Source organism: Fistularia commersonii, chromosome 25, assembly GCF_037954325.1.
Source record: "Fistularia commersonii isolate RoL2024-O1a breed Wild chromosome 25, RoL_Fcom_v1.0, whole genome shotgun sequence".
In the NCBI taxonomy this organism is placed as follows: Eukaryota; Metazoa; Chordata; class Actinopteri; order Syngnathiformes; family Fistulariidae; genus Fistularia; species Fistularia commersonii.
Window position 1 is genome coordinate 3,337,447 of NC_141308.1, and position 24,096 is coordinate 3,361,542.

A 24,096-nucleotide genomic window follows, 5' to 3' on the forward strand; every position below is an offset into this window, starting at 1 on the left:
TTGTTGCACAGCTACGTCATTTGTTGGAGGTGCAAGATTAGTTAATACATCTAACATGAAATCCAAATATGGTCTGATTCTAACGTGATGTTTATTCTTTAATATCATCAACTTAAATACATTCAGCACATTTTAGATAATGTTTAGTCTTGATTTTATCAATATTGGTTTCAAAGCATCATCTGTCTTAACTTTGTGCCTTAGTCATACACTGTTTCATTAAAGGATGAAAAGCAGCCTTTCTTAGAATAGCTGCAAATAACCAATTGATATTATTTTCACAGTTTTTTCAATGTTTTAATCAACATCAGTCCTGACTCTCTACAAACAAAAACTTCAAAATAGTCTTTGTGTTTGAAATATAATCACTTCGATAATGTAAAGACATCTAATGATGGAAAGTTGGAAAGAAGAAGCAGTTTGACCCAAATGCAGGCTGTAGCCAGAACCAAGGGGATGACAATTGTGACAATCTAAAAGGGAAATACAACGAACTGTCTGTGTTTTTAACCCACACTGTACTGTGACAAGCAAACCCTAGCAATTCAAAATAGGGAAAAACAGAAGAAACAAACAAACTCAAGTAATTACGCAACAATAAACAGGTGCACCGTTCAAGGGAGGGCAAGAAGTTGATTGGTCAATCACGCCTTGAACAGGTAGAGGTAATGAGGACTCAATGAACCCATTAAGAAAAACCATTAGGGTCAGACAGAAAACTGCAGCACAACAACCAAAATGTGAGGGGACATAGAGAAACCTGTCCATATAAAACACAAACAAAACTGACAAATAGTTCCCCGAATAGCATTTGCTTAGCTTTGAAAATTGTTGAGACAAAAATGTCATGGCAAAGTCATTGCCATCATAGTAACTAGTTTTGTCACAAAAACGAAATTATGATGGCAACAGGTACTTGTCATGGACCAAATTTATAGATAATGATGGTTGTTTGACCGCGAACATGTAAGTGGACAAACTTCCTGTCTTGGATGTGACTAAGTTCCATCCAGAAATAGATTCAGACAAAACGTGTTCTGCAGAGGCAGGAAAGTGGATTCGTAGCATGAATTGATGTAAGCCGGGAAGCTCCATTTCGTCTTTTCCCTGATGGGTTGTGTCATGCTGTCACGCTGCTTGTAATAACATAGCAACACCAGTGTTTATCATCTCTGTTTAAAAGAGGGTGGAGCCCATCCAAACCACTTTTTCCCAGCTCTGCCCCTCTTACCTCACTGTCTTACCTCTTCCTTTCAATCCACACCCTCATTCCATTTTACTGTGCATTGATCTCACAACCAACACACACACACACACACACACACACACACACACACACACACACACACACACACACACACACGTATTCACAGTCTAGTGTCCTCTCCTTCACTCAATGATCCTCTTCTATCCCTTTCGCTCTCAGTTCAGCTTTGTTCCGATTATCTGTATATTGCTGCCCAACACACATTTCTATTATTTACCGTATCTTTTATTTGCTGTACTTCTTCATTTGTACCTTTTTTACTGAGAAATGCTCCAGCGTAAGCATGTTGTCAGGCAGTCACCATAGTGATCAACGGATTTGAGTTTATGATTTTATGCCTTTATCATGACCGTAGATGAATGCCCTGCATACACAAGTGTCTTGCTGCCACTAATCCTTGTTCCACCAAATGTGGTCAGTCCATAAGCTCTAGTCACGATTCCCTCAAGTGCACCTGTTCCTCCATTAGATTCACGTATCTTAAACATAATCAGATGCACACCGTGCTGCTGAGATTAATGGTTGCACCTTCACACAGTCAACACATGAAATGTTTCTCATTAAACCTGATTAATCATAGCACCTTTCCATGATGTTCACCCTGACTTAAAAAAGTAGAAGGCTCAACATGACTTCTCTGCTTTTTCCATTGTACTTCCATCGTCCTTATGTCAATCTGACCGTCAGACTGCCATTTCAGGCACTAGCTCATGAACAGCCGTTCACTAGCGATTGGCTTCTCCAGTGCAGGAGACCTCATTTGATAGAATTAGGTGTCATCCTCTTCGCAGGAGGCTACTTTTGAAGCTGTTACCTATTCTTAGTTTTGTAAGACGGTGGTTTTCAACCTGCGTGCTGTGAGTCAGTATCTCAGACTTCAGTCAAGCACTTTGTCTATTCATGGTCTCCATTTATTTGGTCCAGTGACTGTCCTAGTTGTGTGTTCAGTCTATGGTATTATTAAAAATAAGGTGCAAAATCATTACATTTGGTAAAATAACAGATTTTTTTGTGTGCTCAGCCCACCTCACTGTGCCGACCAAACTTTTCAGAGTTGAAAAAGGTTGGCTTAAATCAGGAGTAAGAAAGTCATGGCTGATATAAATGCATCATAATTCCTCATGTGTTACATTTAAATCTTTTTACCAGTACAAACTGTTGATCTTTTTCTCTTCACTTTCAATATAAGCCAAGATATTTAAAATACCGTTAGTAGCTTATTGTCATAAAACTATTGGCTCTGGTGATTCCCAACATGAGTAGTTTGGTACTCTAAAGAAATGACCCATAAGCTCACTAACATTTTCCTGAACTGAGAAACTCACTGCCATTCAAATTTTATAGCTTTCTTACCTTACAATCCCATTAAAATGTCATCAGATTTTTTTTGGTTCTCTGTCTGAGTTACAGTATTTCTTGAGATTAGACTGATTTTGATGGTTCAGAATGGCCATCATGATGTATATGTATATTGAATGTAAATGTGTATTGAACTTTTGGATGCTTTTCCAGACTTCACATCATAATAGGGTAATCTATCTAAGAATATCAAATAAAAAATGTCCTAATAAATTCCTACTTTTTAACAGATTTGTTGTCAAATCAGTGGTAAAAAGTATTATTCTGGAAGAAATTCAGATGTCATATGTAAATCATTTTTTCAGTTTATGAAATTACATTTCTTGTTGCGATGATTGACCGATATGAGGTTTCTTACAGTATATTAGAGAAAAAAACAATACACACCCATCCCATCTAGCTTTGCTTTGTGTAGATCCAATGTCAAGCAGAAACTTAGTGGCACGTCACAATAATCCACTTCAAAGAAAGACTGTCCTGCTGTGTTAAACTTTTTCTAAGTCTCACCTTGTACATGCCCAGTCTGTTCCTTTCAAAGGCCCAATGTTACCCTCTTTATCCCTGACTGCTAATTCCAGTTGCATTAGATACATTCTTATGCATGAGCAGTCTAATAATAAATATCCTTTCTATTCTTATCCGCTGTGAGCCTTTATATATAGTAACCCATTGTGTTGTGTCAGTGGCTCTCAGTCGATTTCAGTGTATTAGCGCCGTTGAGCTTGTAGGTTAATACAATGAACACACTTGAATACCCACTGCCTGACCTTGTCTATCAGTCTTACCTTGTTTTTTTCACCTACCCAACTACAATAGTCTGTTTTTTATAATGGCCACTCATTTATTGGGTCATACCAATGAAGTTTAGCTCTGTTTTAGTGTTGTTTTTCCAGTCTGTTTTTCAACAACTTTTTTGCAGTGTATTCATCATGTGAATTCTTGATCTCTTTAAGATCATTTTTAAACCTCCATTGCCGATTTAGTAATCGTGGAAATATCAGAATAATATTAATGTGTATATATCTTCTGCCCCTCCTTTTCCTTTCGGCTTTTCCCTTCAGGCCTTTTCCCTTCAGCCTCTTCGATCTAACCCTATGTATCTCACACCAACTAACTTAATGTCCTCTTTCAGGACGTCCATAAATCATCTCTTTGGTCTTCCTCTAGACCTCCTGCTTGGCAGCTCCAATCCCATCATCCTCCAACTAGTATATTTACCCTCCGTCCTCTGTACATGACCGAACCATCTGAGTCCGGCTTCTCTGACCTTCTCTCAAAAACATCTAACATGTGCTGTCCCTCTGATAGACTCATTCCTGATCCTGTCCCTCGTTGTTACTCAACATCCACCTCAAGATCTTCATCTCTACTATCTCCATCTCTGCTTCCTGTCTTTCTTCAATGCCACTGTGTCCAACCATACAGCATCACTGGTTTCACAACTATCTTGTACACATTTCCTTTTATTCTGGTTTGTTCACATTCTTTCCACACTCCATTGCTCTGGACTGTTGACCCTAAGAACTTAAAATCCTCCACCTTCTTTATCTCCACTCCCAGCCTCACCATTCCTCTTGGGTCCCTCTAATTTGCACTCATACAGTATATTCTGTCTTGCTGCAAATAATAGCCATTCCTTCCCTTTCCAGAGCATACCTCCACTTCTAGATTTTCCTCCATCTGCTCCCTGCTCTCACTATAGATCCCAGATGTCTTTTGCAAACAACATGATCCATGGAGATTACTTTCAAACCTGATCTGCTACCCTGTCCATCACCACAGCAAACAAGAAGGGGCTCAGAGCTGATTCCTGATGTAGGCCCACCTCCACCTTGAACTTGTCTGTCAAACCTGCAGCACACCTCACCACTGTCTCACACCTCGCATACATGTCCTGCACCAGTCGATCATACTTCTCTGCCTCTTCAGACTTCCTCATACAATACCAAAGTTCATCTCTTAGCACATATGCTTTTTCTAGGTCTATAAAGGCACAATGCAGCTCCCTCTGACCTTCTCTTTACTTCTCTAGCATTATTTGTATAGCAAATACTGCATCTGTAGTATTCTTTCTAGACATGAAACCACACTGCTACTCACAAATCCTGACTTCCCCTCTCTAGTTGCCACTACTCTTTGCCATAACTTCATTGTATGGCTCTCATCTACTTTATCCCTGTATAATTGTGGCAATTCTGTACATCTCCCCTATTATTCTCCATTCCTCAGGCATCTGCCTACTGTCTAAGATCCTGTTGAATAATCTAATCAGAAACTCTACTGCTGCCTCTCCTGGACACTTCCATACTGACACATCAGGACCAGCCTTTCCACTCTTCATCCTCATCAAGGCCCTCTTCACTTTACCTTTACTAATCTCTGCTACCTTGTGGTCCACATTAGTCACTTTTTCTACCCTTCCATCTCATCCATTTTTCTCATTCATCAGCTCTTCCCTCTCTTTAATGTTCCTCTTGTCAGTTCTTCAAAGTACTCCTTCCATCTTCCCATCACTCTTTTACCATCTGTCAATACATTTCCCTCTATCCTAAATCACCTGAACCTGCTGTACATCCTTTCCATCTCTCTCTTCATTTTGCCAACCTGTATACATCATTGTTTCCCTCCTAACTGTCCAACCAAGCATACAAGTCATTATACCCTGTTTGTTTGGCCTCTGCGCTGCATCTCCCTGTAGTCCTGTCTGCTCTCTTCAGTCACCTCAGTGTCCCACTTTTTTTGCTAATCTCTTACTCTGTATATACTCCTGTACTTCCTCATTCCACCCCCAGGTCTCCTTGCCTACTTTCCTTCCAGGCAATCCACAAAGTACTCTGCTACCTGTCTCCCAGATCAAATTAGCTGTAGTAGGCCAATGATCTGTAAGCTCTCCCTGACTACCCAGAGACTTTCTCAACTTTTCACTGTAAACCATACAACACTCCTCCCTTCACAGCTTCCACCACTTCGTCTTCTTTATCTGTCTTGCCACCAGAGTCATCCGACAAATCAACATTCTATGTTGTCTTGCTACACTCTCACCTACCATTACTTTGCAGTAACAGATCTTTTGATTGCATTGTCTATACAAGATGTTGTTTACCTGTGCGTTCCTACCTCGACTCTTACAAGTTACGCTATATTCCTGCTTTTCCTGCAAATAGGTTTTCACTACAGAGATTTCCATCTCATGAAGTCTACCACTATTTACAGCCATTTTGAAAAGTCTACTACTATCTATCCCCATGTGTTCCTATTCTGGATGCCAAACCTGCTCATCACTTCTTCATCACCTCTATTGCCTGCACCAACATGTTCATTGAGTGTATCAATTCTCTCTCTCTCTCTGGTGATATTCTTTATCACTTAATCTAACTCACTCCAGAAATTCTCCTTCTCTAACTCACATCCCATTTGTGGGGCATAGTCTCTAAACGCATAGAGCATCACACCTTCAATTTCCAGTTTCAGACTCATAAGTCTACCTGACACTCTTCTCCCCTCCAGAACATTCCTAACAACTCCTCATATAAGATAACTCCTACTCCATTTCTCTTCCTGTGAATACCATGATAGTACAACTTAAAACCTACTCCTAAACTTCTAGCCTTGCTCGATCTCCACCTAGTGTCCTGGATGCACAGTATATCCACCTTTCTTCTCTGTGTCATGCCAACCAGCTCTTCACTTTTTCCTGTGATCATCCAGATATTCAAAGTACCAACTCTCAGTCCCCAGACTCTTGGCTTTCCTCTTCATCTCTGTCTGCCTGTCTGTATGTCTGCCTGTCTGTATATTACTTATAATTTATCTTGAACTTCCAAATACTGGCGGGACATCAACATAAAACATTGTGATTTTGATAGTATTCCCCAATGATAAATTGCAGAATGGATATTGTACTACCTCTATACCTATCTGTATAGGTATAGTGCATGCTTCAATCAAGCTGTTTTTTTATCCACACAAACATTTCCCTCTGATCCCCGCAATATTTAAACCAGGGTAGTAATTGTTGCTCTTTGGATCGCATCCAAACCATGTATTTAAAGCTAAAGAAACTTAATGCAATTTGGGGGCAACTTGTAAAACTTGAGTATAGCCGAGGGGTTTGAGTTCTTATGTAACTCGAGCACCTTTAAAACACGTGGGATCAGCTAGATCAGTTGATGGGGCAATGTTTTCAAGAAATAACAGTATGACATAAGATGCAAGTTATTCTTTTCTTTCTCCTTTAGCTCAAACTCCCACAGTCCGTCTCCTCCCAGCAGCTCGAACGCCTTCAGTTTGTTGAGCTCAGAGCAGGACAACCCATCGAGTAGTGGCTGCAGGTTTGTCTCCTCATTGTCATTTTAATCCTTTCACAAAGTTGCATGAATGTTCATATAATACGTTTGAGGCCAAATCTGACTGGTTTCTGTGCGTCTGATCGTTTGACTTGCAGCAGTCAGGAATCCGCTAAAGCCAAGACCCAGAAGGAGGTGATTAAAACTTTGAAAGAGCTGAAGCTTTACCTGCCTGCTGAGAAGAGACACAATAACAAGTCCTCCACGTTGAATACACTCAAGTATGCCTTGCATTGTGTCAAGCAGGTGGAAGGTAAATGTGTTCGCATTAAAGCGTCAGTCTATTTCCTGCTTCCCTCTAACAAGCTACATCAAACCTCTTCACCACCTTCTGTTATCTTATTTGTTCATCTTCACAGTTTAGAAATAGATTTTTTTTGTTTAAGCTCGTGTAATGTACGTTGTAACTGTATTTTACTGATGTAAAACTACTGCTTATGTACAGCCCAAGTAAGTCTTTGATTTAAGAATTAGCGTATGGCGATAGAAAGCGAAAGAAAAGAAAAACGGAATCTTGAATATCACTCCATTATTTTTATCATCCATTTTTTGCTTATCCTCCTAAATGTTGACTTTATTTTGTGTTTTCTAAACAATGGAAGAAAAAAATGTATATTTTTTGCAGCCAATGAGGAGTATTATCAGTTGCTGATGATCAATGACAGCCAACCGTCCGGCCTGGATGTTTCTTCTTATACAATCGAAGAAATTGACAGCATTACCTCTGAATACACACTGAAAAATAATGTAAGTAAGAAAACATCTGAAACATTTTGGGGTATTTATTGAACTTTTAATTTGACAGTTTGAGATATTAATTGTATTTTGTTTGTCATCCAAAAATGATAACTTTTCTGCACCTGCTCTATCCACAGGACATTTTCGCAGTAGCGGTGTCTCTCATAACGGGAAGGATTGTCTACATTTCTGATCAGGCCGCCTCCATCCTTAACTGCAAACAAGAAGTCTTCAAAAATGCCAAATTTGTGGAGTTCCTGATACCACAAGATGTCAGTGTGTTCTACAGCTTCACAACGCCTTACCGCCTACCCTCCTGGAGCATGTGCACTGGAGCAGGTACATACGAGCTTGAGGTTTTTGAGATTGATTAAATTATTTGTATGACAAGGATATAGATGGCACTGTAAAGCAGCTGTGATATATAGCGAAATTATAAATACAGTAAGGCCATGAGGCCTTTCAGAAAAAAAAAACATGAAAAAATATCTTATCATCCCCAATATAATGTCTTTGCAATGTGGTAGATAGCCACTGGATCAGCTTTCTTTCAACGTGTTATAATTTGGATTTTAGTTTGTATTTTGTCTGACGTTTTCTACACTTCAGATCACGTGGCATGTTGGTTTAAAGAATAGAAAATACTCTGGATTGAGGAAAAAAATGAATCCCTTTCCTACTTCTGAATCACGGTGGTGTATGTGTTTATATACAGTATATACCACAGTTCCCGATAATTCAGGGCCAAAGATTCTTGCATGCACCAAATGATCAAGTAATTGGTCATCTATCTGGAAATGTTATGGCCTAGCTGTCAAAGAGTCATCAGTCTAAACTAATTGATTAATTTAATTTCCCTTATGAGGGAATTTAATCCCTTATGAGGAAATTCGTTCTCTGCAATTGACCCATCATGGATGAACCATGAACAGAAGACTGCCGTCTATCAGCGCCAGGGAAGCAGTTAGGGGTTCAGTGTCTTGCTTAACAACACTTGTCGAATCAGGAATATTTGGTTCCAAAGACAATGGCTCTACCCCCTCTGCCTAATTGCATGTATTTGCTACCAAATCATGTTCTTGATTGCATTAATCAAAGCTCTGACACTTGCAGGAAATGAGACCAGGGCAAATGTGGCGGGATCACATTACTTTTGAATTGCAACATCTCTTTCTTACCCGCTTCAGATTCATCTCCGCCTGACTGCATGCAAGAGAAGTCCTTCTTCTGTCGTATAAGGTGGGTGGGTGTTGCTTCAGCAAGTGTTGGGCCATCTGTTGCTTGTACCTGTTTGTAGTTTTTATTCATGTTTTAGATTCCACTCTAGATGATTTTCAATGAGATTGTGACATCATAAGCGTGTAGGGTGTAATCAGATGCTTTTTCCAAAATCGAATTTTTCATGGAGTGCGTGGTCTGACTTTCCATTGACCTGAGCCAGACACATGCTCAGCCACTGTGACTGTTTAAAGGTTTTTTTTTATAACCCATTAAAGATAATACAGTTACTAAAGTTATTATCATTAAAGTTAATATAGAAATGAATTCATCTTGAAGCATATGATCACCATAGATGGTACTTTATATCTTATTGAGGAAAGAGCAAGAATGGACATTTAATAGCTAAACACTGCCCCCTGTGTTTGAAATTCCGAACATATTCTGGACTTTGGAACTTGGTCGAAGAGCATTTGTGAGTGTCTGTAGGGAATTCTTTACCTTTTCTTCATCTGTTTTTCCTTTCTAACTCAATTCCAGCGGTGGAAAAGAGTGTGAGGGCAACCTTCAGTACTTTCCTTTCCGAATGACCCCTTATCTGATGAAGGTCCAGGTCACATCACATGCCGAGGACCAGTTCTGCTGCCTTCTGCTGGCAGAGAGGGTTCACTCTGGTTATGATGGTAAGGGCACACATGTAGGTTTTTGCGAGAGGTTTATAAATCAAACCAATCACATTTTAAAGCACGAGAAAGAAGTATTACTCTTTATTGATTGCTTCAAGTTCTTGGGCATTATACAGTTGTTGGGAAGGGCATCTATCATTTGTAATCATTTGTGTCAACGAAATACTGGTGAAAGATAACATATACGTTGGAGTTAAGTTTGCAGCGACTGTTGAACCATTCACTCATTTTGATTTCTTCTGAACAGAGGTTTCATACATGCATAGTGTACTGCTTATCCCGCACTCAGGGTTAGGGTGAGGCTGGAGCGTACCCCAGCTGTCATCTGGCAAGAACCGGGGTTATACCCTGGACTAGTTACAAAGGAAAACAATATTAGAGACATACAACCATTCACTCTCTCAGTCACATGTCTGGAATATTTTGAGTCTTCAGTTCACTACTACTACTGTAACCCACTACATATTGTTGGATTATGGGAGGAAACCAATACAAACAGAAATAGAACAGGGAGTTATGCAAACTCCACATATAGAGAACCCAGTTGGAATTGAACCAGGGACCTTGTTGCTGTTGGGCAATGATTTAATTCTGTTTTTTTTTCTTCATTTCTTACAGCTCCCAGGATTCCAACAGACAAGCGCATCTTCACTACCACACACACTCCGAGTTGTGTATTCCAGGACGTGGATGAACGGTATGTCATAGTAGCAATTCTCATATTGCAGAATCTTGACTATTTTGAAAAAAAGATCCCAAAGTCTTACAAATATAATTAACACTAAAAACTTTATACTACTGAGATATGAAGTGGTTTGTATCTTTTGTGTGTCAGGGCTGTTCCTCTGCTGGGTTACCTCCCCCAGGACCTGATTGGGACCCCTGTCCTTCTCCACTTACACCCCAATGACAGACCAATCATGCTAGCCATTCATAAAAAGAGTGAGTTCATGGAATGAAACTGGCAACACAATAATTTCCTGTGTCTACATATGAAAATCCCCATCATCTATTTCTTACAGTCCTTCAGTATGCGGGGCAGCCATTTGACCATTCCTCGATTCGCTTCTGTGTACGAAATGGTGAATACGTCATTCTTGACACCAGCTGGTCAAGCTTTGTCAACCCCTGGAGCCGCAAGGTTTCCTTCGTTATTGGGAGACATAAAGTGCGAATGTAAGTATTACTCCCTCTGTTGTGCTATGGGTTGTGCTTGGTCACCAGCTATTGATTAGATTTTGAATAGCACCTCTGACTGAGTGAGAGATGTAAAAAAAATAAGAAATAGTCCCCCCCACCCACAAAAAAAAGCCTTGAGCAGTGTCAAACTCCCTCACGAGCTCTTTGACGTGAGAAAAGCAGAAGGAAGGTAAAAGAAACAATGTTCAGTTTTTGTAAGGCAAGGAGTAAACTGTCATAACCTTAACAAAATTGAAGAACCAAATTTGAACGGTGTGCTGTGTTGGTTTATTGGAGATTCCAATAAAGATGAAGAGTCTAGAATTGATGCAATCCTGATATGATGTTCTTATGGAACTTTGATTTCTAAAACACTTAATTCTTTTAAGTTACGTATTTTAAATTTGAGGTTTGCATCCCCTCATCCTTTTTGTATTACTTATGATATTTTAATTTTCCACGCCTCTCACAACCGTCAACAAATAACCTTTAAGAACTTAAACTTGTGTAGAATATTTTGGTTCTTTTTCCAAATCTCCTCTCTACATCTTGCTGTGTTTACTGGTTTCCAGGGGACCCGTAAATGAAGACGTATTCATGGCACCTGCCTCCAACCCAGCTGAGATAAAGACCATGGACCCTGACATCCAAGAGATTACTGAGCAAATCCATAGGCTGTTACTTCAAGTAAGAACTGTTTATTTATAAAAGTTATAACTAATTAAATATTCGGTAAAGAACAGTGATACATTTCTAAAAGATGGACATAACTACTCTTGCCCCGATAGGTTGCAACAGAGTCTCTGGTTCACGTGGAAATGTTAAAAATTTCAAGCAAACTTTGCACAATAACACAATGTAGAGATTAAAGGACAAGAAAAAACTTGGTGGAAATTATTATCATAGAAAGTGGAATCATAAGAAATTGTTAGGGAGTTAATTATGCCATCCATCTTCTGCCACTGACCTGGGTAGGGCTGGGTAGGAAGGGCAGTGACTGAAGCAGAGAGGCCCACACTTCTGCTGATCCTCATTCTAGCCACTTCACTTTCCGCTTTAAACTGCTTCAGCAGGAGCTGGAGATCACGGACGATGAGGCTGACAGGACCACATCTGCGAAAAGCAGAGATCCAATCCTGCAGTCACCAAATCGGTTCCCTATAACACCCTGGTTACGTTTAGAAATTCTGTCCATAACCTTTATGGACAGAATCGATGAAAAAGGGAAGCCATGGCGGCGTCCAACTCTCACCGTAAACAAATCCGCCAAGATCCAACAGTGGTTTTACAGGGACCGAACGGCCCATGTCACAGAATTCAGTGCTGCCCACCCCTGTTCACCCGATGCGACCAAATGTCTGACGGCACGACCTTGAGGTTGATCATTGAACTGTGGCCGAAGCCGTGGGTGCGCATAAATGCACATCTTTATGCCTGGCATGGTGTTTATCATGGACAGTCCGTAGCATGCACAGACATCTAAAACCAGGGTGTCGTTTCCTACATGAGGATTGAAGTCTCCCTGTAGAACAAGGGATGAACCAGTAGGAGTGCTCTAGCAGCTTCTCTAGGGACATCCACATACATATGACATAATTTTATGTAATAAAGATTATGAAATCAAATAGAGGAACTAATCTGTACTTATCCACAACCGAACAATGCATTATTTAGCCAAAGCTCTCGCAATGGAATATAACATTTTTCTTCTACCTTGTCTCTATCTCTAATCAGCCTGTTCATAACAGCAGTTCCAGTGGCTATGCTAGTCTGAACAGTAATGAGCACCTCCTGGGCATAACCTCCTCCAGTGAGAGCCTGAACAATGGCAGCAAGACCAAAACACTCAAAAGAGAAGAGAAAGTGAGGAGCAAAACCAGACCCGTGAGCAAACCCATATATTTTGTTGCATAAAGTAAAGAAGCACGTGTTCTTGCTGAATGTGAATTGTTACATTTTGGTTCTGTTTTTTCCCTTTTCCACTTTTTTTACAAAAAAACTTTGCACCAGAAATTACTTTGTACTAACCCAGGTGTCTTGTTTCTGTTTGTCAGAGAACCTTTCAGGAAATCTGTAAGGGAATACATCAGCAGAAGAGTCAGGAGCAGCAAGTGACCAAACCTGACACCAAGAGGGGCAATAGCAGTAAGTCTCACTGATAACCTGTTTCTACAAGATCATAATTTAGAATTTATTCAGACTGTGTGAGATTGTGAATTTGTAACTGATTCAATAGGCAAATGCAATTTATTCTTCGATTGACTTAATCCATAGTGGTTTAAGAATTATTTAAGAGGCACATCAGTTGAACTGATCTTGCGCTCTCTCCAGTAGAGTCAGTACAGAAGACCTCAGCTGTGGTGCGACTTAAAGACTCTGCCGCCCCTCTCACCTGGAAGGAGACTGGTACAGTGATGGAGGAAAGCAGGTCCTTCCAGGACGAGCTCCCATTTAATGATCAAGCTGTGTACTCTTATCAGCAAATAAGCTGTCTAGACAGTGTTATCAGGTACGACCTCACTTACATCTCATTGGCAAGAAATAATTTACTGACTTTTAAAGCTAATGTTTAAAAAAAAAAATCAGTTTCGGTTTGGTATAGTGGTTTAGTTTAGTTTATCATATATTTTGTCACATCTAAAAATCAGAAAACAATAGAAAATGTTCATGACTCGCTGTAGGTATTTGGAGAACTGTAATTTACCCATTGCCATGAAGAGGAAGTGCCAGTCATCTTGTAACACGACATCCTCAACCTCAGATGAGGACAAACAGGCTGGATCCAACACCGTGCAGGTCACTGAAGGTAAATTTCCCTGCCTTGTTTCCTTTTATGAAAGGATAATAGACCTCTTATCCCGTGCCAGAGAGCCATGGCCTTCTACGGCTTTCAGAGTCTCTCAAGCTGCTACATGCCTATTTCATCTCAAAATATCTTGCTTGCTGATCTCTTTGGCAGAATCAGTCTTGTTGAAGCATCAGTCTGCTCTCTCCACTCTGGATGATCAAGTGAAAAAGTCCAGCGAGACAGCCGCTGCAGTAGCGAGCACTTCGCTGCCCCTACCTTTGCCTAATAAACCTGAAAGTGTTGTGTCCATAACAAGTAGCTACAGTAGCACCATAGTGCACGTGGGAGACAAGAAACCACAGCAAGAATCAGGTATCCACTTATGTTCCTTTGTTGTTTTTTTTTACATTTTTCACAGAATGTTATTGGCTACTGTGACTAAAAAAACAAAAGGAACTTGATTTTTTTAACTTGCTTCATAGATAAATTGAATAAGAATTTAACCACATCCCTTTTATTATATGTGATACAGATTTTTATAAATGATCTTAGTGGCATTCAGGGATGCCAAGGAATTTTAATTCAATCTTCTCGGGATCCTAGATCATGATTATTGATTGTTAATGTTTTCTCAGAATTTATCAGAAACAGTACAAGATATTCAATTACATTTAAGGACAAAGAAAAATCTGCCATACATCTATGGCAACTCAACCATACATTTCATCCATTAAATTAAGTTTCCGTCAAAACATTTCGCCTGTTAAAACAACAGGCAATGAATTCACTCTTACATTAAATTACAGGACTGTCTCAGAAAATTAGAATATTGTGATAAAGTTCTTTATCTTCTGTAATGCAATTACAAAAACAAAAATGTCATACATTCTGGATTCATTACAAATCAACTGATATATTGCAAGCCTTTTATTATATTAATATTGCTGATTATGGCTTACATCTTAAGAAAACTCAAAAATCCTATCTCAAAATATTAGAATATCATGGAAATGTAATTTTTGTTTTTTTAATTGCATTACAGAAGATAAAGAACTTAATCATGATATTCTAATTTTCTGAGACAGTCCTGTACATTACAGTCATTTGGCAGATGCTTTTATCCAAAGCGACTTACAAAAAGTGCAATTCAGTCAAGGAAGATCAAAAGTCAGAAGTGACCACTCCACCAAATAGCCATCTCAAAACCATAACCACTGTTCATGTGCAGTGTTCAATTATTTCAATTAAAAGCTTGTTCAGTGGAAATGTGTTTTGTGTTGTGTTTTTTCCTGTTACATTTGTGATTGTCTAGTTTCGTCTCTGGCCATCTGACTCAAGAAGACCTGAAAGTCAATCAAGTCTACCTGTTTAATTGTTATAATGATTTATTTACTGTCGAGCATCCCTATGGCAACAAATGATTGCATACCTTATGATGTTTTTACAGAAAATGCTCATTATTCTCGTAATGTTGACCTTTATTTCTCTGCTGTCATCCCTGCAGAAATCATAGAGGATGTTTCAGGTACAGGGGAGACAACAGAATCCATCCAGAACCCTGCTACTCCACTTTGTGCTGTTTCACCTCCCTGTCAGGAGAGGGAGTCTTACAAGAGACTGGGCTTAACCAAGCAGGTTCTGGCTGCCCATACGCAGAAGGAGGAGCAGGCTTTCCTTTATCGCTTCAGAGCGCATCCTGGACTCAAAGCAAACTGCTCTCAGTACCTGGGGCGCCCGAGAGAAAAGATAACAAGCTTTGGTACTGATGCCACACCGAGACATTAGAATAGCATCCATTTGCAATGTCAACTATGTGTTACAAGGCGGGTGTCTTTTTCATGGGTTTGTGTAAAATTTAATCTGCATTTGTATGTAACTAAGTAAAAGTGTTTTTCCGATATTTCTATGTATATATCTCACACGTAACCCCTAGGCTATTTAATCTTCTCCAGGCAGATGTTGCAGATTTGCGACAGCCAAATATCAGATTTTTCCTGCAACTACAACTTAATTTGAGCCTGAGAGGGTTAATCGGCTATCTAATCTTATGTAGAAAAGAAAAATGCTCATTGGGGCATAACATAAATAGTCAATTTTACGCATTCCTGTTTCAACACTGGCCTCAAACCACTTCGAGCAACTTGTCAGTCAAAGATTTCAACAATAATGAGGCTTGACAAAATATCTCTTCTTTGTTTTCTGCCATGTCAACAGCTGTACCCACTCCTCAGTCCTGCAAGCAGGGCGGATCGGGTGCAGAGCCCACGACACGCCGTGGTTCACGGAATAAGAAGACCAAGACAAAGCGAGCAAAGCAAACAGAGTCCTCAGATAGTACAATATCCCACCAGAGACTTCAGCAGCCACGACCCCCTCTTCTCAACCATGGCCTTAACCCTACCTCTTGGTCTGTCTCTGACACTTCACAATCAACATTTCCCATCGCCTACCCCACTGTGATGCCAGGCTACCCCCTCCAGGTTTATCCCAGATCCAACTCTGTAGTCCCTCACACAGAAGCCCCTGCACAGGGCTTTGGAGAAAACGAGAGGGCCCTGGCGCCTCCCTGTATGCCATCCATCCATCCTGCTTCCTACACAGCCCCTGTGATCGCCCCTGTCGTAGCTCTAGTGCTGCCCAACTACATGTACCCTCCACTGGCCCCAGCACCTCCACCACAACAACCAGTCTACCACGCACAGGCTGGTGGCTTCCCCAACCCAACTCAGTCATTTTGTCAGGCTGCCTTTCCAGGCCAGTGCACCTTCACACCACCGTCACAATTCAGCGTTCAGACCCAGGTGAATTCCCAGAACCCCTTTGCAACTCAAGCCAGCTACACAAATACATTATCCTACATCCCCCCGTCGTCGGAACACCCCAAGGCTCCCGGCGAGGGCCATTCTCGCTCCTCTACGCCACAGTCTGGAGGACGTCCAAGCCAGGCATCCCCTCCCCTCTTTCAGTCACGCTGCAGCTCACCTCTGAACCTCGTGGAGCTGGAGCTGTCTGTGGACCGGGCGGAGAGTATCGGGCTTTCCGCTGTCGGACAAGGGAGCACGACCGCTGACCGAGAGAAAGGAACAAGCAGCAGCCAGGCTAAAGAGAGGGTACTTAAGCAGGTAAAGAAAAAAGAATAGTACTCTTCTGTCTCTTTTGTTTTCACGCTCGAGCCTCTCAATGGCTGTCTCACTATTCTTCGCATCTGGCACTGTCAGGATAAACTTTAAATAAATAATATTTGTTGGGTAGTTCAGCTCCCTTAAGTAGGCGGTGGCTTGTTGCACCATGGCATCCATTTATACATCACTCAGCATTTGAGAATTATTGCCATTTTCAAAGGAGTTGTTCTGCCAAAGTATTTTGTGCTAGTATTGTGTTAGCATGTCATGTTTAAAGTCAAGTCAGTCAAGAACCCTCAGTTGAAGTGTGGCCCTGGGTGTTAACACATGATGTCATTATGCCTTACACCCTTTAGCCATCTCTCAGTCTCCTTGGTCCACCTGGACCCTTGTATAACGAGGACACGTCCTGTGTCTGTGAGCGTTTGTCTTGGGATAAAGTGTTCTCTAGGCTGAGGGCTTGCAGCAAAGAGGTAGGCAAATCATCAGAAAACCTCCACACTTGTAAAATCCCATTCCTGCCTGTTTCCATATGTGAATTTCAACTTAAAAGGCTTCACTTTTTTTACATGATTTATGATTTTTACCCTGCACTGTTCTTTTTACCCCTTGATTCCTGATGTAAGGGTGAAATGTCTTTTTTTTTTGTCTTTCCTGAAAAGACATGCAATGACCTGGTATTCAAATTATGTATTCACTGCACTATTGTATGAAACACACAGCATGTCCATAGTTATCTTAAGTGTATATATAAAGACAGTTGAGATTAGTTAAAAACCTGCACCCAACTGCAATGCATGGGTCTGCAATGTTCGAAGGTCAGCAGATTTTCACCTCAGCAACGAGTGGCAAGTTGAGGGGTATTCTTTTTAGAGTAACATCTCTTCGTACTTTGGCTCTAACTGACTTTTTAACTTTTTCATTTGCTTATTGGTTGTTAATGCAGGGGGCAGGACTCATGTTCCAATCCAGTTGCTGGTGACTTGATATCTGAGTTCTTTTTACACTACTTAAAGTTGCCTCGCAACAGTTATGCCTTGTGATTAAGGCCGAAAGTTATATAAGCTCTACACCTTAACCATGCTGCAAATGTTATCAGTGGAAGCTGACTTTGACATCAGATGACAACTGGGGGGGTCATGTTGTTAAATCTTTGTTGTTTTTTCCTGGGAACAGAGCCAAAAAGAGGGAGCAAGCACCTCCCTTCTATGCAGTAAATTCAATAAAGAGGATGCCATAGAGAAAATCACCTTTAAGCTGTGTTCAGTCGGTGTAGTCGTGGCAGTGTGGTACCGCAGTGCTGTCAGTGCAGAAGACCTTAATGCTCACTAAAGAAACATGCCCACAGTTCAGTCTAACAACACAGAGGCACAGCGCTACATGGCCAAGGACACAGTGCCTGCCTCTGTTATGAAGGCCGCAGCACCATTCATTTAACTGTGAAATAAAGATTGTCATTAATGGAAACCCTTTCTTGTCACTCTTGCAGGCAAGCTCTCGTGGGGACAGCAACAACAGCGACGCCAACTCCTTGTCTAGTGATATGTTGGACATCATCCTGCTTGAGGACTCTTCCTCTGGCACTGGCTCTGCCACATCAGGTTCCATGGGCTCGGGGTCCAACGGCTGCATAACATCTGCCAGTGGGACATCGAAGAGCAGAACTTCAGCCAGCGGGGGCTCAGCAAGTGGATCAGGTCTGAGTGAATCTTTAAAGTATTTCACATATTTGTTGAAATATGATAAGCTGTGCCTTTTCGAGAGTACCTGAACAACGAAGCACAGTTCATAGCAATAGTTATAAATAAACCTCTGTCCTCTTCATATAAACATACCACTTGCTATCAAGTACCACATTTGCACAGGCACTCAGAAATGTACCATTTCATTCACAGGTATACTATATATATTGAATCATGTGTATGACTTCAAATAAAGCTCTGCAAAATTCAGCAGCCCTTGTTCTACATGTGATACTTGATACTCTGTTGTTTTTATCACCTTAAAGGAAGCAACAACAGCAGTCAGTACTTTGGGAGTGTTGAATCTTCCCAGACCAGCCAGAACGTCAAAGGTCACTTGAGTTGCAGTGATGGGAGGCCTATGGACATGGTGCAGAGCAACCACCTCATGAAATACTTACCGCAGGACCCAATGTGGCTGCTCATGGCCAACACGGATGACAAGGTGATGATGACCTACCAGCTCCCCTCACGGTGAGTAGGATGACATATATCAGATAGGATTCGTATTTTATCTACATTCTAATTACGGGATCTACGTATAACAATGAATCCGGGCAAACAGTTTTGTATTACCTGTGTCTGCAGTGAGTAGGCAGAAAACCACCTACTAGGAAGGTGTCACTTACTTTTAACATATCTGTTTACATTCATTCATATGTATTATAAACATTTATTCAAGTATTGATGCATTTCATATAGCTGTATATATGAAGAATATATGAATATATGAACAACGAACATAAAAGCTATTAACAGATTATTCATTTGATATGAAAAGTAAAACTATTTGAGATTACAAAAGAGATGTATGTAAAAAACAAAAATTAAGTAACACTTGGGCAAAATCTTGTTTTTACTCTTCCCATTTGGAGCCAAATAAAGTTGTGGTTCCGAATAGCAGGAGTAAAAACATAAACCTGGAACAAAGAAGTAGGATGATAAAATTTATAATACCTGTACCTGTAAATTCTTGCAGTCTAATATAAAATTGCATTACAACATGTAAAAAGTATATACCATTACTATGTCACTATAAGCAGTGGTTGCAACCATTTGCATAATTTGGTTTGTTGGAACCAGGGTGCATTGTGGGTTTGCTGATTCTGATGAAGTAATATGTAATAAGCCATGACTTACAAAATAAAAAAAAAATTGATTTTTAGCAACATGAGTAGCTAAAACACATTAATTCCGCCCTGTTTGATGATGATATTTATCATGATCATGTGTCCAGCTTATTCTAAATGGGTGTCTGTGTAAACACATTCACAGGTTATTAGAATGTAGGGACACGGTTGGGTTACAGGACCGATTACGGTTTGTACTCAATCTGGAAGGCAAATATAGATAACGGGAATTCTGTGCTGCCACTATAATTCGGAGATTGGTTTTGACTATGCAGAATGAATTACTGTAAGTTAGTGCTCTGTTTGCATTAGTAGTCTGCTGCTACTGGATAGCACATGCAATAGAAAATCTATCTGTATGCTTCAAACTGGGGTTAAATTGTGTATTTTGTGTTACAGCACCAATTAATAGCAAATGTCCAATTTACTCCAGCAAAAGCTCTGGATAATTGCAAAAGCTGCTCTGTCGGTCCTGTTTTTTTTTTTTACAACTACATTGCTTATTACATTTTCTCTCAGTTTAATTGTGCTACTACATAATAACTCCTACACGAAATATTGTTTTAAACAATCTTATGTAAAAAAAAAAAAAAAAAGAATCTGAGTATGTCACTCATGCATCCCAGTGCTCAATGTAGCACTTGTCATGTTTGACCGCTAGGTGGCAGACACAAGTAACAGGTTATGTTATTATAAGGCGCTGACCTTGAGTTGGACCAGAGCAGGGGTCGGGTTTTTTTACCTTCAAGTTTGGTGTAAAAAAACTAGTGCATTGCAGCCATGAAACAATGAACTGCTAAGGGGGAAATTAATTCTATTTCTGAATGCTACAGAAACACTCATGTAGTCTGAAAATAGGCAATGGGTTAAAGCCTACAGTCAATTAAAATACTCAATGTCTATTTGAGTCCCCCCTTTATTTATCAAATAAAATACCAAACTTAAATGATTCCCCTGCAGCAAACCAAAAATGCCGTCGGCTTTCGTGCACCATCATTGTTTTAACAAGTGAACTGGGGTGTCCAGTCAGCTGTCACAGCCAATAAAAAATAAAGGGGTCACTTCATAGAATGTTGCGGGCTGTCAATCCTGGACTAAAGCTTTAAGGCCTAGCAAGCTAACACATACATTGGACTAGTCAGCACTTTAGAAAGTTATTTCAAATATCAGAAGGTAGTAAAAATTATTGATCTCCCACAATATGGAGAATATATTCTGTCAAAATAGTTACATAGATCTTAATTTTGCATTTTGTTTCACAAATGCAGTGACATGCAGAGAGTGCTCCAAGAGGACAGAGAAAAGTTAAAGCTGCTGCAAAAGAGCCAGCCGTATTTCACAGAGGAGCAGAAGAAGGAGCTAACTGAAGTCCATCCTTGGATGAAGATGGGACGTCTGCCCAAGGCAATAGACATCAAGGTAAGGAGCAAAACAAATTCATGCAGCATCGGAGTGCCCGTTGCTTGGTGTTGCCTTTGTATTATTATATATACTGTCTATGAATCTGAACACCCTGCCTTACCCCTCATGAATTCTCTCTATAAAAGATGTTGAATATTGTGCGTTCAGGTATATTTGTCAAATATATTATAAGAGATAATGTCACAAAGATATTTTTTTATTTTTTTTTATTTTGGTTGATACATTTTTCCCTACATTTTTTAAGATGACTGCCACACATTCATTAACAGAAGTTCTTTTATTCCTGTGAATCCTAAAAGTGTCTATTTCTTTATTCATCCTTTCTTTAGCATCAAGATGCTAGAAATATATTTTTGTACAGTATATATTTTTTCCTTCTGCAATTTTTGACACGTAATGTCTCTTAACCCTTTGAAATCCATTCCTTAAACTTGAAACCAAGAGACACCAGGTTTTTGCATCACATAGCCTTTTGATTATTAAATAGGCATCTAAGCTTTTCCTGCCACCAATAACCCTTGTTAGTGTCCCTTTTAATATCAAAATTTTTCTCTGTGGGCCTAGAACGTCATGGCTTCCACATGAGATTGTTCATAAACATAATTTTGCACACAAAAATAATAAACTGTACTGTGAGTTGAAGTGATAATCATTATATATATATTACATAGATAATGGTAATAATAATAATTATTATTATTGTTGTTAGTTGAACTTATATATATGTGTGTGTTTGTGCATAACATCTTTGTGTAATCATGTGTGACGTCCAGGTGTGCTCCTGCTGCGACAGTGCCTCAGAATTAGTGGAAGTTGAAGTCCAGCCAGAAATGTACATCGGTGACACGGAGACAGAGGAGGCCAGCTGCCAGAGGAGGCCCAGGGAAGACCCCTCAAAACCTGCTGTTATCTCCAGCTCTCTGCCATAGATACACTTGTAGCCCATCAGCGGTTGGTTAAGAACAACCATGACAGACCTGCTCTTTTGAGGAGTGACCCAAGTGACGTGAAGCGGCCGACAGGCCTTAGGCTCTTCTTATGGAAGTAACTTTCTTGCCGATTTGCCTGTTTGGACTCTTGAAAAACCTCGTCACCAACAATCCAGACTTTTGTGGAATGTAAATTTATGTTATGTGCATCAGAATATTCTTTATTTTAACACACTACCTAAACCCACAGACAGGAATGTTTTACTTGAATGTGTGGGTGGGTGCTTGCTGAGCATTTATTGACTGGATATGTTTTTTATTTGTTCGTTTGTTTGTTGGTTTTTGGGTTGTTGGTTGTTTTTTTTTTGTTTTTTTTTGCAGCACATATCAACATGCAGCTCCATGTGGAAGTGAGGGATGCACTACATGAGATGTCGAGCCAATGATAGAGAACACAGTGTGCTTGCTAGGCAGCTGCCATTGAATAGGCAGCAAAATCGGGAGAGCACACTGTACATGCCAGAAAGTGGTTCACGGATGTAATCAATAACTAAGTGAACTCCGAGTTTGGAAATCAGGTTATATCCTCAATGACTGAAAAATGATGCTAACCAGCCTGCTTGTTAATAATATTTATATATTCTGCAGACAAATGGAGGAACATGAATACGTTGTGAACTGCACTGCGTGATGGGATGAGATGTGAGTGTGATTTGTGTTTGTCTTCTCTATGTGCCTCGATTCCCAACTGGCGTTGCACTGTCACAGTAAGAAAAAAATACACTTAAAAAAAAATGGGAATGAAACAGCATTCTCATGGAAAAAAAAAAAAAATAGTGCCAGACAAGGGCTGAAGATTTCGCCTCCTCCATCCCCATCAATGGCGGAAGAGCTAGTACTATATTAAATACAGGATAAAGTACAGCTAGTCAGCAGTTTGGTTGTACAGGGAAGAGGCGCCTACAATTTTATATGTTATTTTCAAAGGAACATCACTTTCTGATTGTTAATATGAGATATTTATTATACCAATGACATTGTGTAGCTGGCTACTGTAAGCTGTTATTCCCCTTACTCTCTCTGGGGGCGTGTTGGATCATCATCATTTGCAAACTGATGTAGGATGGACAGCCGATTCGGGATAAATGTCAAATTTCAAGTAAATGAATTAAAATCTGGTACTGTACTAGGGGGAAAGGGTGAAGTATATAAGCACTTAACTCTGGTACACAAATTAATCTTCCACGTTTTTCGTGACTGGTGGCCACAGCAGAGAAGATGCGAACATTGGCTCTGCCCTGAAAATAGACCTTAAGTGTCATTATTTGCACCAGCCCATAATTTATAAGCATTGCAAATGTGTGAATATTTAAAATTTCCCCCCCTTGAAGCTGCCTGTATGTTGACCTATGCATCTTAAAGTTGTGAATATATGTGTCAATCATCACTTTGTTATTTAATTGACTTGTTTCTTGGCTGTGAGAAAACTCATCGCCCCCAACTTCTGCAAGAAGAAAAAAAACTGTTTCACAACATTACCGTTCTTATGTGAATATTTGTCAATAAGTCTGACCAAGTATATATTTTTACAAAATAAACAAAACTGTGTGTATTTTTTTTTTTTTTGTGAAAATCAATCCAGTGCGAGATCCAGTCTTTTTTTTTTCAACGTATCTCAAGTTGTTTTCACCTGACAGATGATATTGTCGTGTACATTCGGAACAAATAGTAAAATAGTGACAGTCCCACGGTGGCGTCCTGTGGAAGCGGCTAAAGCCAATTAGACTTCAAAACAAACGTGCGATCCCTTCAGAAGTGACCTTTTATGGCGGCGGTGTAAAGCCTGGCAGATGTCAAGTGACTACTAGGAAACATTTTCCTGCACTTTGAAGCTCATCTCGGATCATTTCCTCAGTGGTTCAGGAACTGACGCTCGATGATCGTCATGTGTTCTTCGCGTAAAAACGCAGCGCGATTTCCCGCGTGGGTTGCGAGTGGTTTCTGTCAAATGCTCCACGAATCGCCGATCGTATCCCGACCGAATCGATAATCGAGTTAATGAGCGGCGATCGGCGCGATGGTCCTGGGAGAGCAGGCGATCTGCAGGGAGGGATTAACAAAAACAAAACGTTTTAATCGATCCCGATCCTGCGGTGATGTTTTTAAATTC

At 40.2% G+C, this 24,096-nt stretch overlaps 1 protein-coding gene across 4 annotated transcripts in view; it reads left to right on the top strand.

Annotated features, from left to right (window-relative positions):
• per2 (period circadian clock 2) overlaps positions 1-23,529 on the top strand; it is a 32,419-nt gene extending 8,890 nt beyond the window's left edge. The window contains exons 3-24 of one of the 4 annotated variants that reach the window (XM_086172146.1): positions 6,865-6,957; positions 7,071-7,225; positions 7,598-7,719; positions 7,848-8,049; positions 8,898-8,949; positions 9,469-9,611; positions 10,233-10,311; positions 10,450-10,556; positions 10,637-10,790; positions 11,366-11,480; positions 12,528-12,677; positions 12,848-12,938; positions 13,125-13,302; positions 13,475-13,599; positions 13,753-13,953; positions 15,086-15,340; positions 15,796-16,703; positions 17,060-17,176; positions 18,193-18,400; positions 18,712-18,919; positions 20,844-20,994; positions 21,771-23,529. In XM_086172146.1, the coding sequence (XP_086028272.1) occupies positions 6,865-6,957; positions 7,071-7,225; positions 7,598-7,719; positions 7,848-8,049; positions 8,898-8,949; positions 9,469-9,611; positions 10,233-10,311; positions 10,450-10,556; positions 10,637-10,790; positions 11,366-11,480; positions 12,528-12,677; positions 12,848-12,938; positions 13,125-13,302; positions 13,475-13,599; positions 13,753-13,953; positions 15,086-15,340; positions 15,796-16,703; positions 17,060-17,176; positions 18,193-18,400; positions 18,712-18,919; positions 20,844-20,994; positions 21,771-21,926 (3,970 nt within the window). In that variant the 3' untranslated portion in view covers positions 21,927-23,529. The remainder of the gene's footprint in view (positions 1-6,864; positions 6,958-7,070; positions 7,226-7,597; positions 7,720-7,847; positions 8,050-8,897; positions 8,950-9,468; positions 9,612-10,232; positions 10,312-10,449; positions 10,557-10,636; positions 10,791-11,365; positions 11,481-12,527; positions 12,678-12,847; positions 12,939-13,124; positions 13,303-13,474; positions 13,600-13,752; positions 13,954-15,085; positions 15,341-15,795; positions 16,704-17,059; positions 17,177-18,192; positions 18,401-18,711; positions 18,920-20,843; positions 20,995-21,770) is intronic. The other 3 variants (XM_086172147.1, XM_086172148.1, XM_086172149.1) reach the window with 3 other exon arrangements.
• Positions 23,530-24,096: the final 567 nt, after the last annotated feature.